Source organism: Theropithecus gelada, chromosome 12 (assembly GCF_003255815.1).
Source record: "Theropithecus gelada isolate Dixy chromosome 12, Tgel_1.0, whole genome shotgun sequence".
Lineage (NCBI taxonomy): Eukaryota > Metazoa > Chordata > Mammalia > Primates > Cercopithecidae > Theropithecus > Theropithecus gelada.
Window position 1 is genome coordinate 109,888,334 of NC_037680.1, and position 15,373 is coordinate 109,903,706.

General features: G+C 45.7%; 1 protein-coding gene across 5 annotated transcripts in view; it reads left to right on the forward strand.

Moving 5' to 3' along the window:
- Positions 1–3,539: 3,539 nt before the first annotated feature.
- Positions 3,540–15,373, forward strand: part of ATG16L1 (autophagy related 16 like 1) — a 44,549-nt gene continuing 32,715 nt past the window's right edge. For all 5 annotated transcript variants that reach the window (XM_025404642.1, XM_025404643.1, XM_025404644.1 and 2 more), the window contains exons 1-2: positions 3,540–3,921; positions 8,365–8,458. In XM_025404642.1, coding sequence (XP_025260427.1) covers positions 3,807–3,921; positions 8,365–8,458 — 209 coding nt within the window. In that variant the 5' untranslated portion in view covers positions 3,540–3,806. The remainder of the gene's footprint in view (positions 3,922–8,364; positions 8,459–15,373) is intronic.

Here is a 15,373-nt window from a genome sequence, read left to right on the forward strand (position 1 = left end):
GTGCTGGGATTACAGGTGTGAGCCACCACGCCTGGCCCAACTTTTTCTTGAATACATAGTATATATATATAATGTCTACCTATTAGAAAATGCATATAAAATACACATATAAGAAAAAAACACCAGCAATACTACTGCCTACAGATAATACTACTATTAGTATTTTCACATATTCCATTCATTAATTAAATAACATTTACTGAGCACCTAACACATAAAGGGCTTCATGCTCTTGCTGGAGATATAATGATGTGCAAAAACAGACACAGCTCTTGTCTCATGGAGTTTACAGTCTACTGGGGGAGACAGACCTTAATTAAGTAATGATACAAATATATGTGAAGCTGTAACTGGGATCAGTGCTATAAAGGAGAGGTACATGTGTAACAGGGAGATAAGATCTGGTTATGAAGGTCTCTTATCCGACTGTTGTGAGGAAGTGATTACTGAAATGAGAATAAACACACAGAAATTAATTTGGAGAAACCAGAAGGGAAGATGTGTCCAACACAGTAAATCCAAAGGCCCTGCAATGGGAGAGAGCACGGTAAGCAGAAGGAAGTAAGAGGCTTCAGGCCGGGCGCGGTGGCTCAAGCCTGTAATCCCAGCACTTTGGGAGGCCGAGACGGGTGGATCACGAGGTCAGGAGATCGAGACCATCCTGGCTAACACGGTGAAACCCCGTCTCTACTAAAAAAATACAAAAAACTAGCCGGGCGAGGTGGCGGGCGCCTGTAGTCCCAGCTACTCGGGAGGCTGAGGCAGGAGAATGGCGTGAACCCGGGAGGCGGAGCTTGCAGTGAGCTGAGATCTGGCCACTGCACTCCAGCCTGGGCGACAAAGCGAGACTCTGTCTCAAAAAAAAAAAAAAAAAAAAAAGAGGCTTCAGTATGGCTGCGGTTGTGTGCTAGATAAAAACTGGTGAGTTAGGAGGAGGGCAGGCCTAGGAGAGCTTCACATCCTTTCTTTAGAAATTATTCTTCATGTGATCAACAAATATTTGTGTATGAGGAGCTAGGGACACACTAATTTTATATAAATTGATTTATGACATATACTGCTGTTACTATCAACAATTTCCAGCGATAAATATACAGTAATTTAACCAATCTCTTATTGTTGGAAATTTAGATTTTCTTCCCCAACTTCTCACCATTATTATAAACCACAATTACTTTTACACCAACCTAAAAACAATGCTGTGACAAAGATTTTTGTATGTGGACATGTGTCCAAATATTTCTTGGCATAAATTCCTGCAAGTGGAATTGCTGGTTAGGCAACTGCAAATTTGTAAACATATTTTTATACACAGAAAGAGAGAGTCAGGGTTTCACTCTGTTGACCAGGCTGCTGGAACGCAGTAGTGTGATCTCAGCTCACTGCAGCCTTGACCTCCTAGGCTCAAGTAATCCTCCCACCTCAGCCCCATTCCAGTAGCTAGGATTACAGGCACATGCCACCACACTCAACTAATTTTTTGTATTTTTGTAGAGACAGAGTTGCATCACGTTGCCCAGTTTGGTCAGTCTCAAATTCCTGAGCTCAAGTGATCCTCTCACCTTGGCCTCCCAAAGTGTTGGGATTACAGGTGTGAGCCACCATGCACAGCCTTGGAAACATATTTTAATCATAAATGTGGAAAATTAACGTGCTTAACTGTCAAGATGTAGTGTAATGGTCTTTTAAGGGTGGTGCCACTGCTGCATTTGAAGGCATTCTCGGTCACTTTCAGAACTTTTTCATTTTGTTCAGTGCGTGAGGAAGTCACTTCTATTTCTGATCCCCATGGATCCTTCCAAAGACTTCAGGTCCACTCAATACTGACTACCAGTGAAACATCTTTAACTACAGTGCTAGAAGCCTGACTGTCCTCCTCTCCTCGGCCTAAGTTCTTCTTTTTTTTTTCTGAGACGGAATTTTGCTCTGTCGCCCAGGCTGGAGTGCAATGGCGCGATCTTGGCTCACTGCAAACTCCATTTCCCAAGTTCACGCCATTCTCCTGCCTCAGCCTCCCGAGTGGCTGGGACTACAGGTGCCCACCACCATGCCCAGCAAATTTTTTTTTTTTTTTTTTTGTATTTTTAGTAGAGACAGAGTTTCACCGTGTTAGCTAGGATGGTCTTGATCTCCTGACCTCGTGATCCGCCCACCTCAGCCTCCCAAAGTGCTGCGATTACAGGTGTGAGCCACTGCACCTGGCCACCTAAGTTATTTTTATCTGTCTCTTAAGGACCTTCCTCTGGACTTGAGACACACTGAAAGAGAAGGTAGTTTCTGATATTCCTTTCCCCTCTTTTGGCCACCTACTTTGTCTGGTTCCATTTTTATGCAGTAAATTCACTAATAGTTAAAGGCAGATAGAGCTCCAGCAACTCTATTACAGAACTGGATTTTCCATTCTACTGAGCTTGTTCACAGACACAACTTTCTCAGGAGGATCTTCATCTCCCCCTTTCAACTTCTACAGCCTTAGATCACCTTCCAAGGCTCCATTTATTGTCAGGCCACAATTTCTAGGATTCTAACAATGAAGACAAACTCTGATACACGATTCACGTCTTTCTTAGCTCCTATTTCCAGTCCTCTTCTCCATTGCAAACAAAAAAAAAATCCAAACAAACCACAAAAACTGTTTCCAAGTTCAGTGGGACACTCTTGCCAAAACACCCTGACTTCGGGTATGTAAGGGTTAAGAAACAAGAAATAAACACGAAAAGGACCTTAACAGTCAAAGACAGGTTTATTTTGGAGAATAAACCTGAGAGAGGCTCCCTGTCGATTTTGGTCAGGAGCATTTTCTCTTACACACTAAGGGTGTTTAAGGGTTTACGAAGCGGTGAGCTTATTGTAGGTTCGTAATGTTTCTATATGAGGGAAAGTTTATTGCAGGGTTGGAAAGTCTCTGATCAGAGGGGAGGCTATCTCCTGGTTGGCATGTTTCTGGTTGGAAGGGGGTTTATCTTAGGGTTGGAATGTTTCTGGTTATGCGGACATTACCATTAGGCTCATGTTTTTGGGTTGGATTTAGGTGGCTTTTTAATCAAGGGGAACTTAAAATGGTGGCAGTTATCCAAGATGGCAACGCTCCTGCTGTCAGGGTAGGCCTTGGGAAGACACCGAGTGTCTTTGTAAACTTAGGTTTCCCCTGTGCCAAGCACAGTGCTGACTGCATTACATGGGTTTTTCTTTTTACTATTCGTGACAACCTTCTGAGGTAGGTATCACTACTGACCCCAGTTTACAGATTACCTGACAACTGAGGCTTAGGGAGGCTGCTATCATCCACAGTCACAGAGCTACTATGAAGGGAGGGAACCCCATTTGTTCCTAAACTGCAATTAAAAAAAAAAATGTTGGGGGAAACAGGCCAAGAAAGAAAACACGAAAAGGGTTGAAAAGCAGCAAAACTAAGCACTTAGGAGGAAGCCGCCCCTTTCCCGCCTCCTTCCCGCCCGGAGCTGTGCCTTGCGCGGGGCCCGGACGCCCCCAAGCGGCCACCTCTCTGCCTCTGACGCTTCCGGCTACAGGCTGGCGTCACTAGCGAGCGCCTTGCGTAGGCACCGGCCCCTGAGCCCGTGGGGCGTGATACGTCGGGTGAGGGGGAGGGTCTTCCGGCCCTCTGGAACATCATTTCCGGCAGGAGCCGGAAGACCGTCCCGGATGGCCTCGGGGACGGTCAGTGTGTGGAGGTGAGCTCCGGGATTGCCGGCTTTCCCGCGTCCGCTGGTTGCCTCATGCTGCAGGCCGCGACCGCCAGCCCTCGCTCGCATCGGTGGCGCTGAGGTGCCGGGACAGGAAGCGACATGTCGTCGGGCCTCCGCGCCGCTGACTTCCCCCGCTGGAAGCGGCACATCTCGGAGGAACTGAGGCGCCGGGACCGGCTGCAGAGACAGGCGTTCGAGGAGATCATCCTGCAGTGTGAGCGGCGCCGGTGCGGGCTGGGAGCGGGGCGGGCGGGTCCCGCGGAGGCATGCGGGGCGCCCGCGGAAACCTGAGGCCGAGTCCCCGGCGCCGCCCTCACGCTTGGCGGCCGCCCCGGGTACCCCGCGCTTGGGACGCCCCAAGCCTTTTAAATGTTTTTTCTAACTTGTGTTTTGTCTTTGGAGGATTTTCCCTGCTAAACTGTGCGATCTTTGTGGGGAGGCACAGTTCGTGTTTGTATTTGTGAATCCCAGCAGCTCACACAACGCTTATGCACTTAAATAGGTCCCAGAAACATCCCATTTATGGGGTCAGGTTAATGAAACGGTCGTTGACTTTAAGTCGCTGAATTAACATTGCCTTCTCAATGCGCTGGAACAGGTGGCCTTTGATTTCTCAAACTTACTTCCCTTACTCTACCTTGGTGGTTTTTTTGCGGGGAAAGAGGGATAGGGGATCAGGGTCTCGCTCTGTCGCCGAGGCTGGAGTGCAGTGGCGGAGACACGGCTCACTGCAGCCTGAAACTCCCAGGCTCAAGTGATCCTCGCATCTAAGCCTCCCGAGTAACTGGGATTACAGACGCGCACCACCACGCTCGGCTAATTAAAAAAAAAAAATTTTTTTTGGAACGAGGGTTCACTGTGTTTCCCAGGCTGGTCTCCAACTCCTGGGCTCAAGCCATCTTCCCACCCCGGCCTATCAAAGTGCTGGGATTATAGGCGTGAGCCTGTAATTCCGGCCCCGCCTTGGCGTTATCATACATTTTGATTCTTAATCTCTTTTAGGTGGGACAGAACCTTTGCTGTTACTGAAATCTTCAGTATGAAAGAGGTGGTTGTCTTTCCGCTTACTGCTTGCAGCTTAAGGGTACAAAAATGTTTGTACCTTTACCTAAATTGTAATGGTCCTAAGGTGGTTCCATCTGTCCCTGAAAGTAAACCTGACAACTTTCCCAAGTTATGTTGATCATGGGATTCAAAAAATTGCTGCCTTTTTTGCATTCTGATTGTGCAAAATCAGTAGTTCTCAAACTTAGGTGCACATTAGCATCACCTGTAGATCTTTAAAAAATTACAGATCCCAAGCCACACCCCAGACCAACTAAATCACAATATATGAAGTTAGGACACAGGTATCGTGTGTGAGATTCAGCCTAGAACTGCATGCCAAGTTATCAGTGTTTTTTGATGCTTCCCAAATGACTGTACTGTGCAGAGAAATTTGAGTACTGTGGTAATTATTTGCATGTGTTATTTCATTTTATCTTTCCCAAAATTCTATCTATGAAGCAGGAACAGTTATTGCCATTTTCATACATGGAACTGAGGCCAAGAGAGAATAGGTAACTTCTGAGGTTGCACAGCAGGTTAATAGTGGGACTGGAATTTTTTTTTTTTTTTTTTTTTTTTGAGACAGAGTCTTGCTCTGTCACCCAGGCTGGAGTGCAGTGGCGCGATGTCAGCTCACTGCAACCTCCACCTCCAGGTTCAAGAGATCCTCCTGCCTCAGCCTCCCTAGTAGCTGGAACTATAGGCGAGCACCACCACGCCTGACTGATTTTTGTATTTTTAGTAGACAGGGTTTCACCATGTTGGCCAGGCTGATCTTGAACTCCTGATCTCAGGTGGTTGTACCTGCCTCGGCCTCCCAAAGTGCTGGGATTACAGGCATGAGCCACCGTGCCCAGCCGGGACTGGGATTTGAACTCAGGCTTGATGACTAACTTTTGCATTTGCTTTTCTCACTGGCTCCCCCAGCAAATGGTTCTTTGCTTTCACTGCACCCATTGTTTTAACAAAACTGAGAAGAAAGAGGATGCTTTGCTGTTCTAGGAGGCCGTGAAGAACAGTACTGTTTCAGAAAGCCAGAAGCACAAGTCCCTCTTACTCAAAACATGATTCCCTGACAGATGACATAAATCAGTTCATTAGGTGTTTATTGGGTGCTTATGCTTTAAAAGCTAATATCCTTTGAAAGTCAAATTGGGTTGGAGGTTTGACTCACCCCTCACTGAACCTTTTCACTTACTTTCTGAATCTGTTTTGCCTCATCTATAAAATGGGGATGAAGCTTGCCGTGCCCACTTCATAAAAACAGTGCTGTGGATATAAGTGCTTTCAAAGCCATCTGTATAATAGCCTGTAATTGTAAAGCATTATCTCTTGACACAAATGGAATGTTTTCCTGCGCTTTGAAAATGGCATCTTGGCCGGGCGCGGTGGCTCAAGCTTGTAATCCCAGCACTTTGGGAGGCCGAGACGGGCGGATCACGAGGTCAGGAGATCGAGACCATCCTGGCTAACCCGGTGAAACCCCGTCTCTACTAAAAAATACAAAAAAAAACTAGCCGGGCGAGGTGGTGGGCGCCTGTAGTCCCAGCTACTCGGGAGGCTGAGGCAGGAGAATGGCGTAAACCCGGGAGGCAGAGCTTGCAGTGAGCTGAGATCCGGTCACTGCACTCCAGCCTGGGCGACAGAGCAAGACTCCGTCTCAAAAAAAAAAAAAAAAAAAAAAAAGAAAATGGCATCTTGATGGGACAGGAACATGTAGAACAGTCAGAATAAGAGGTCAGTTGTGAGAAGAAGATAGCTTTAAAAGGTACTAGAGAAGCCAGTAATGCTTGCCTGAGGGACCAGGAGAGGAGACTGGGATGAGAAGCTAACAATGAACGAGAGAGTGAGACAGCCTTTGCTTGTTAAGATCTTCTGTTTAGGTGGAGGGATTGACATTTAGGGAGATCGTTTCTATTATAGTTTGTGAAACACCTTCATTCCGCTCATTCCAGCCTCCCCAGGCCAGTCAAGTTCTGACCTTCCATCAACCTGGAGTCTGTTCCCTGTTCAGTCCGTGCGTTTGAACCTGAAGAGAATGGTGGAAAGAAGCTGTAGGGGGAGGGGAAAGGCTTCCCTCTGTCTCCAGCCTTCTCTTCAGGGAGCAACCTTTGAGAAGGACTTCTTTTGAATGCCTCTGAGCTTTGGTTTAACATCTGAAGATCTTACTAGAGCCCTTTGACACTGGTGGATTTTAAACCTTTCTCTTGATCATGATGTCCCAGGTTGAAACCAATGCCCAGTTTGGCTGAGCTAATTCATTTGACTAATACAGATGAGAGTGTTTCTACCCAGGAATTCTGTTTTCAGATATCAGGAAGTGGGACTCAAGACTCTTTAAAAGAGAAACAAGCTCTTTTAACAGGAATAGTCACTAGCATAAACCCTGTCTTGTTCTGCTTGGTACCTGCAGAACTGGTACCCATATCTGATCTTAATGGTGCCTGTATGCCTATTACTCTTATTTTTTATTTCATTTTATTTATTTATTTATTTATTTAGAGACAGAGTCTTGCTCTGTCGCCCAGGCTGGAGTGCAGTGGCGCCATATCAGCTCACTGCAACCTCTGCCTCCCGGGTTCAAGCGATTCTCGTGCCTCAGCCTCCCTAGTAGCTAGGACTACGGGCAAGTGCCACCATGCCTGGCTAATTTTTGTATTTTTAGTAGTTTCACCATGTTGGCCAGGCTGTTCTCAAACTCCTGACCTTAGGTAATCTGCCTTCCAAAGTGCTGGGATTACAGGCGTGAGCCACTGAGCCTGGCCTGTGTGCCTATTACTCTTAACTCCATGTTCTTTCTAATCCTGTCTTTTGAGTTTCTGTACTCTGTCTCCTGTCAAATTGATTATGTTTGGAAGGAGAACTCATTTCCTCTCTTAGCTCTCCCCTCCTGTGTTCTCTCACACGTTAGCATCCTCTGCCCAGTTGCCTGAGCGAGGAGTCTCAGAATAATCTTTGACTTTTTACCAATACGGATCTGTTAATGTAACTGCCTGCTTTTATAATTTCTTATTTCATCATTGCCAGTAAGAAGAAGTCTAAATTTCTGATCCTGCTTTTTCCAGTGTTGGCTCCAACCTTTATTTCCAGCCACTTACCAAAAGACTCTGTTATTCCTTCTGCGTGGCCCATCATCTTCTTTTAAGACTTAACTCATATATCACCACCTGTGACACCATTCATAAAAATGAGTACAGAGTGTATTCTCTGTACCTTTTTTATACTTGACTGAATTAAATGTTAACTCCTTCATGTTGGGGACTGTCATTTATTTATATTTCTAGTTCCCTGACCTAAAAAGTAATTTAATGTGTCAATTATGGTAAAGTTCTCCTGTAGTACTTAAAGGTCCATAGCATTTCACTTTGCCATTGTGTTTAGTGTGGTTCTTTTCTTTTTTCCTCCCAAGGCAGAAACAAATAACTTCGGGGGTAGGAAGCATTTTCAGCTCCCTTTAATAGAGAAGACATTCTTGCAGGTGATTCTGTAGGTTACTATGGCTGAGGAATGTACGTTCCTGTATTTTATCCTTCAGTACATGACAAGGTAGGTACCTAGCAAGTGTACATATGTTATAATAACTTAATTTCTGACTTTTTTATTTTAATAGATAACAAATTGCTGGAAAAGTCAGATCTTCATTCAGTGTTGGCCCAGAAACTACAGGCTGAAAAACATGACGTACCAAACAGGCATGAGATAAGGTATTTTGAAACTAACCTATATTATTTGTGTCCCCTCTAATGAGATTTATCTCAGTTCAGTTGTCACTTCTCTAATTTAAAAGCAAATCAAGTACTATTTTGTGTTCCGGTTTTTGTCAGCTCCTTTCAAATAAGAACTAAAACTGTGTAATTAAAATTGTTTTTTAAAAGGTATGTACATACCTAGAAAGGTTATTGTCAGTACAGTGCTCTCAGCTTGAGAAATTTCTTAAGGCAGGTTCGTGTGGTAACCCTACGTCAGTTTCTCATCTAACCTTCCAGGGTTCATGTTTTTTGTTTCTTTGTTTTTAAATAATCACAGACAAGTTAAGTATTTCAGAGCAGGTTTTTGTAGATCCTATTAATATAGGATTGATTGGTACATAGACAAAAATTGCTTTTGTGCAGTATGGGTCTATTTGATCCTTTTTAGGTTGGTGTTTTTTTCAACATACAAATGGTCCCCAACTTGCAGTGGTTCAACTTACAATTTTTCTTTTTCTTTTTTTTTTTCTTTTTTGAGAGTGTCTCGCTCTGTCACCCAGGCTGGAGTGCAGTGGCGCAATCTCAGCTCACTGCAACCTGCAACCTCCACTTCCGGGTTCAAGCAATTCTCCTCCTCAGCCTCCCAGATAGCTGGGATAGCAGGCACCCACGACCACACCTGGATAGTTTTTGTATTTTTAGTAGAGGCAGGGTTTCACCATGTTGGCCAGGCTGGTCTCGACCACTTGACGTCAAATGATCCACCTACCTCAGCTTCTGAAAGTGTTGGGATTACAGGTGTGAGCCACCATGCTGGCCAGCTTACAATTTTTCACCTTTATAATAGTGCAGAAGTGATACACTTTCAGTAGAACTGTACGTTGAGTATCCATCCAACCGTTCCGTTTTTCCCCTTCAGTTTAGTATTCAATAAACTGCATGAGATATTCAATAACTTATTATAAATAGGTTTTGTGTTAGATGATTTTGCCCCACTGTAGGCTAATGTAAGTGTAACCTATGATACTCAGTAGGTGAGATGTATTGAATGTATTTTCAACCTACTATATATTTTCAACTTCTGATGGGTTTAAAGGGACTTAGCCTCAGTAAGTAGAGGAGCATCAGTATATTAGTAGATTGTGAAATCAAATGAGCAGATTGCAATAAGCTCTTATTTTTCTTTTTTTTTTTTTTTTTTTTTTTTTTTTTTTTTTTTTTTTTGAGACAGAGTCTCGCGCTGTGTCACCCAGGCTGGAGTGCAGTGGCGCGATCTCGGCTCACTGCAAGCTCCGCCTCTCAGGTTCACGCCATTCTCCTGCCTCAGCCTCCGAGTAGCTGGGACTACAGGCGCCCGCCACCACGCCCGGCTAGTTTTTTGTATTTTTAGTAGAGACGGGGTTTCACCATGTTAGCCAGGATGGTCTCGATCTCCTGACCTCGTGATCCACCCGCCTCGGCCTCCCAAAGTGCTGGGATTACAGGCTTGAGCCACCGCGCCCGGCCTTATTTTTCTTTAAGAACTAGATTAGAAAAATACCAGTGTGTGCTGGGCGCGGTGGCTCACACCTGTAATCCCAGCACTTTGAAAGGCCAAGGCAGGGTGGATCACGAGGTCAGGAGTTCAAGACCAGCCTGGCCGAGATGGTGAAACCCCATCTCTACTAAAAATACAAAAATTAGCCAGGCCTGGTGGCAGGCGCCTGTAATCCCAGCTACCTGGGAGGCTGAGGCAGAGAATTGCTTGAACCTGGGAGGCGGAGGTTGCAGTGAGCCAAGATCACACCACTGCACTCCAGCCTGAGCGACAGCAAGACTCCGTCCCAAAAATATATATATGTGTGTGTGTGTGTGTGTGTGTGTATGTGTATTAATAGAATATTTCATGAGATACGTATTTGTTCATGGTGGCGTATTTGTGTTTACTAGGTCATTTTTGTGCATTTATGTATATTTGCAGTCTTATTCTCTTCCGTAATATTCGTTGTGTTTGCATATGTTAAATTTGGTATGGGAACAGTAACCATTATTTCTCTGAAATCTCCGCACGTTTAGCAATTGTAAAAACGAGGTTGGTGATTTATGGTATCTAGAAATGGTAGCTGTAGCCTGATGTATTTACTTCTAGAGCTGTAGCTGCTCTTATGTCTCCTCATCTGGCAGGATGGTCTCCTGGTAGAGGACAGAGTGGGAAAGATACCAGAGAACAGATGGGTTGGCAGGGCCTCAATTCCGTCCTTGCTTTGTAACAGTTCAGGAGATCCTGCCTGGCTGTGGCCCTGGGAGGCCTTCTGCAGTACTTAAGGTATTAGTTTTAGTATTTTGGTTAACTTTAGGTGTAGATAATGCTGTTTCACCATTTTCATCTAAATTCATCCAATTGAAAACTAAAAACATTTCTATCTGATTAAACCCTTGGTGACTGCATTCTTGTATTCTTTATCTGTTAGCCAAACTCATGTGCTTGGAATATGCAGCAGTTCTTTTGGCTGAATTTTACTAGGATAGTCTTTTTTGAGGCAGGGTATCTCTCTGTCGCCCAGGCTGGAGTGCAGCGGCATGATCATGGCTTACCGCAGCCTCAACCTCCGGGGCTCAAGCAATCCTCCTGCCTTAGCCTTCTGAGTAGCTTATAGACTGCAGGTGTGCACCACCATGCCAGTCTAATTTTTTAATTTTTTGTAGAGATGGGGGTCTCACTATGTTACCCAGCCCGGTCTTTACTCCTGGGCTTAAGTGATCCTCCCTCCTCAACCTTCCATTAGTGCTGGGTTTACAGGCATGAGCCACCACATCCAGTGGGATGGTCATTTAGTTGGAGGTCTTGTTATAAATCAGGTTCATTCAGCCCACTCACAGCAAATTAATCTCTGAGATGATGGGTTTTGTGAGAGTTTATTCATAACATGGTCAAGCAAGGAGGCAGGAGAACAGGTCTCAAATCCACCTCCTTGAAAATAGGGATGGGGGTACTTATGCGATAGAAAGCAGGGTGGTCTAAGTGCGGGAAGAGGTGACTGGTGGGTAGGAAAGATGAGGTCGTTGGGGCTTCCATGCAATCATAATCTAGCTATGTGGTTCCTCATAGGACACATGCAGAAAATGGTGGCGTTAGTGCCATCTGAGGGAGGAGTGTTTTGGCCCTCTGATCACCTCTTGGGCATTCACACAGGCCCAGTTGAAGGGTTGGGGGTCTCAGCCGGCTTTAATGAGCAAGAGCTGCCGCCTAGTTCCTGGAGAAAAACTTTAAGCACCAGTTATTGTAGTGAGCCACAGTCAGTTATTATTTATAAGGAAGCTAGTGGGAGTTTAGTTATGTATTGTTTGGCAACTTGACTTGCTAGTGGGAGTTTAGAACTAGAAAAAAGTGATGAAAGCAGGCAAGGCAGGTTGAATGGTGGGCTTCATCATGTTACCCCTTGTTCGGTCTTTCCATTTCCACAAATGTTATCCGTAGTAAGTCTGCCCTCCTGACTTCTTTGTTTCCATTCACGGTATCATTGTTTTCCACGAGTCATCTATGGTTCCTTCTTCCCTCTATATCTTCCCCTCCCCACTTTCCTTTATTCCTCATATTCCCCATATTCACCAAGCCCATTGGTTCTCCACCCTCTAGCCTCTTGCATCCTTTGGTTTACATTTATTTTGCCACCTCCTTTGTTTGTTTATCTTCTTATTCCCAGACTGTGGTGAGAGCCTCATTCACTCAGTAGACTTCTGTGACCGCAGTGTGGGCTGGGCATTAGGGGTGTAGAGATGAGTAAGCCAGAGTCCCTGCTCTGAGGAGGAGTAGAGTCTAGTGGGGGAGACCAACTCAAAGGGACATTTGCTAGAGCATGTAAGGGTGTTCACAGAAGCTGGGCACTTCATTGGTTTCCTTTCCCCTCCTTCCTGTCTCTCCAAAGTCCCTGCCTGTCTCATCCTAATTAACCGTAAAACAGTGCACTCTGTGCTTAAATAGTCATCTGCATCAGTTATCAGACTTTCTCTTAAGTATTTTCATCACTTTGCCTACAGTTTAAAATCAAACTTTTCAGCCTCAAAATTGTTTATTCTAAGCATGGTTCCTGGACTAGTGGCATCTTCTGGGAAGTTGTTAGAAACAAAGATTCTTGGGCCCCATCTCAGACCTATTCTATTAGAAACTCTAGGGGTGGGACCTGGTAATCTGTGTTTTCAGAAATGCTTTAGGTGATTCTAGTGACCTCTAAAGTTTGAGCACTACCACCTTTACTGCTGCTCAGACTTCCTGGAACCAGCAACATTCCCATCACCAGTGCACAGAAAGTGAGAAATGCAGATTGCTGGGCCTTGCTAGGAAGGCAGATCACCTGTTAGTGGGCTCCAGGAATCTGTGCTTGAAACATGCCCTCCAAGTGATTGTTTTTTTTCTACTTGCCAAAGCACCTTCGTGGGCTGATGATATTCATTGTAGGTAAAATAGGAAGTCCTTGGAGGCTTTGGGTCGTGGAAAGAGCTGTATCCTGCTTGCCTGAGTCTCTCCTGGCATTTCTGTTGAGTTCTGTGTCTCGGTAGACTTTGAAGGTTAAGCATCTAATCCTGAGGCCCCTCTGCCTGATGATCTTGCCTCCATTTTGCCCTTCCTAGGAGATTCCTACTTTAGTTCCTCTTGGGAAACCCCTCCCAAAATGAAACTATGCTTGTCTGGGGAAATCTTTGCCTCTGAACATGATTAACACTTTCTCTCGTCACTCTTTGATACACTTTTGTTTTTCTTTATGTTGTTAGTTTTAGTTTGTTTTTTTTTTTGAGACGGAGTCTCGCTCTGTCGCCCAGGCTGGAGGGCAGTGGCGCAGTCTCAACTCACTGCAACCTCCGCCTCCCGGTTTCACGCCATTCTCCTGCCTCAGCCTCCTGAGTAGCTGGTACTACAGACGCCTGCCACCACGCCCAGCTAATTTTTTGTATTTTTAGTAGAGACGGGGTTTCACTGTGTTAGCCAGGATGGTCTCGATCTCCTGACCTCGTGATTGTGCCTACCTTGGCCTCCCAAAGTGCTGGAATTACAGGCATGAGCCACCGCGCCCGGCCTGTTGTTAGTTTTTATTTCATGAATCTGTTCTATAGCTAGCCAGCTCCTTGGAAGGCGGGACCACCTCCTACATGCTTGAGTCCAGAAGTTCGAGGCCAGCCTTTGCAACATAGATACCATCTCAATACTTTTTTAAAAGGTGGGGAAGATTTGATAATTATTCTGCCTAATTTGGGATAGCTTCATGTAAAGTGTGTTCTACTTTCTAATCTCTTGGCATTACTTCTTGGGCTAAGATTGGGAAAGTACCAGGTTGCCTCAAGATAAGGTATTAGTTTGTACTCAGCTATGTAATAACAATACATATAGAGATGGAAAGACTGCTATACTGCCACCTTTATCCCCCTCTTTTTATTTTATTCTAGGTCATATGGAGTGGGCAGGTCTTTCCGCTCTCTCCAGATGTTGATATCCTAGTGTCCAGCCTTATTCCTTTTCTCCATCTACAAGCTTTCCCCAGGCACTGATTTCAGCTACTCACTATAATCTGATAATTCTCACCTGTGACACCAGCCTTCTCTCGAACTACAAATCCACAGTTCTAGTTATCTTCTGCTGTTTCTGAGATACCATGCAAACACTTGGCAAAGATTCCAAAACTGCATTGATTCTGGACGTGATCTGAACTCACTCCTGTGGCCTTAGGCACATCTATTTGCTGACAGTGTCTACATGTTAGCCTCTAGCTTGGACTTCTCCCTGAGGTTCGGACTCTTTTTTTTTTTTTTTTTTTTTTTTGAGACTGAGTCTGGCTCTGTCGCCCAGGCTGGAGTGCAGTGGCTGGATCTCAGCTCACTGCAAGCTCCGCCTCCCGGGTTTACGCCGTTCTCCTGCCTTAGCCTCCGGAGTAGCTGGGACCACAGGCGCCCGCCACCTCGCCCGGCTAGTTTTTTGTATTTTTTAGTAGAGACAGGGTTTCACCGTGTTAGCCAGGATGGTCTCGATCTCCTGACCTAGTGATCCGCCTGTCTCAGCCTCCAAAAGTGCTGGGATTACAGGCTTTAGCCAACGCGCCCAGCAGGTTCGGACTCTTAATACTCAGTTTCCATTTGGCAATACTCAGTTTTCACTTGACTGGCCACAACTGAACTCTTTAGGCCTCCCCCAAAACCTGCTCCTCCCACAGTCTTGCGCATTTCAGTGGCTGACATCTGCCTTCTACCAGTTGCTCAGGCCAAAAGCCTTGAGTTATCCTTGACTGCTCTCTTTCTTCACACCCCATACCCAATTCAAAGTCAAGTCCTGTTAGCACTGTCTTTGGAATGGATTTAGAATCAGACAGTGTCTCACCTCACTGCTCCCACCCTGGTCTGGGCTGCACTGTCCCATATTTGCACTTTGCAGTAGCCTGCTGGCTGGTCTTCCTATTTCGGCCCTTACCCCCATGCAATCTGCTCTCCTTTTAAAACCTAAGTCATTCAGCTGCTCAGAGCCCTCCAGCAGCTTCCCTTCATGCCTAGTATACCTCACAGCCCTCAGAGGGGTCCACAAGGCTCTGCATCATCTCCCCACCTCCTCCTTGGCCGCACCTCCTCTGTCCCCCTGTGCTGGGGCTTCAGTCACCCTTCCTGCAAATACACCACCTGCTGTATGCCTCTCCAGGCCCTGCTGCTGCTACTCCCTCTGTCCAGAGGGCCCTTCCCCCAGGGGTCCACATGACTTGTTCCTCACTTCCTTACAGTCTCTAGTTGTGTGTCACATTGGAGAAACCCTCCTCAATTACATTAAAATAGCCCCCCCGCCCCGTTCCCTTTCTTCTCCTGGAGTTTTCGGCAAGCACATGTGACTCCTGACCTCACACATGCTCTCAGTTGACTGTCAGCTGTATGAAAGCAGAGGCCTGCACTCACTGCTGCATCATCGGCACTCAGGTCCTT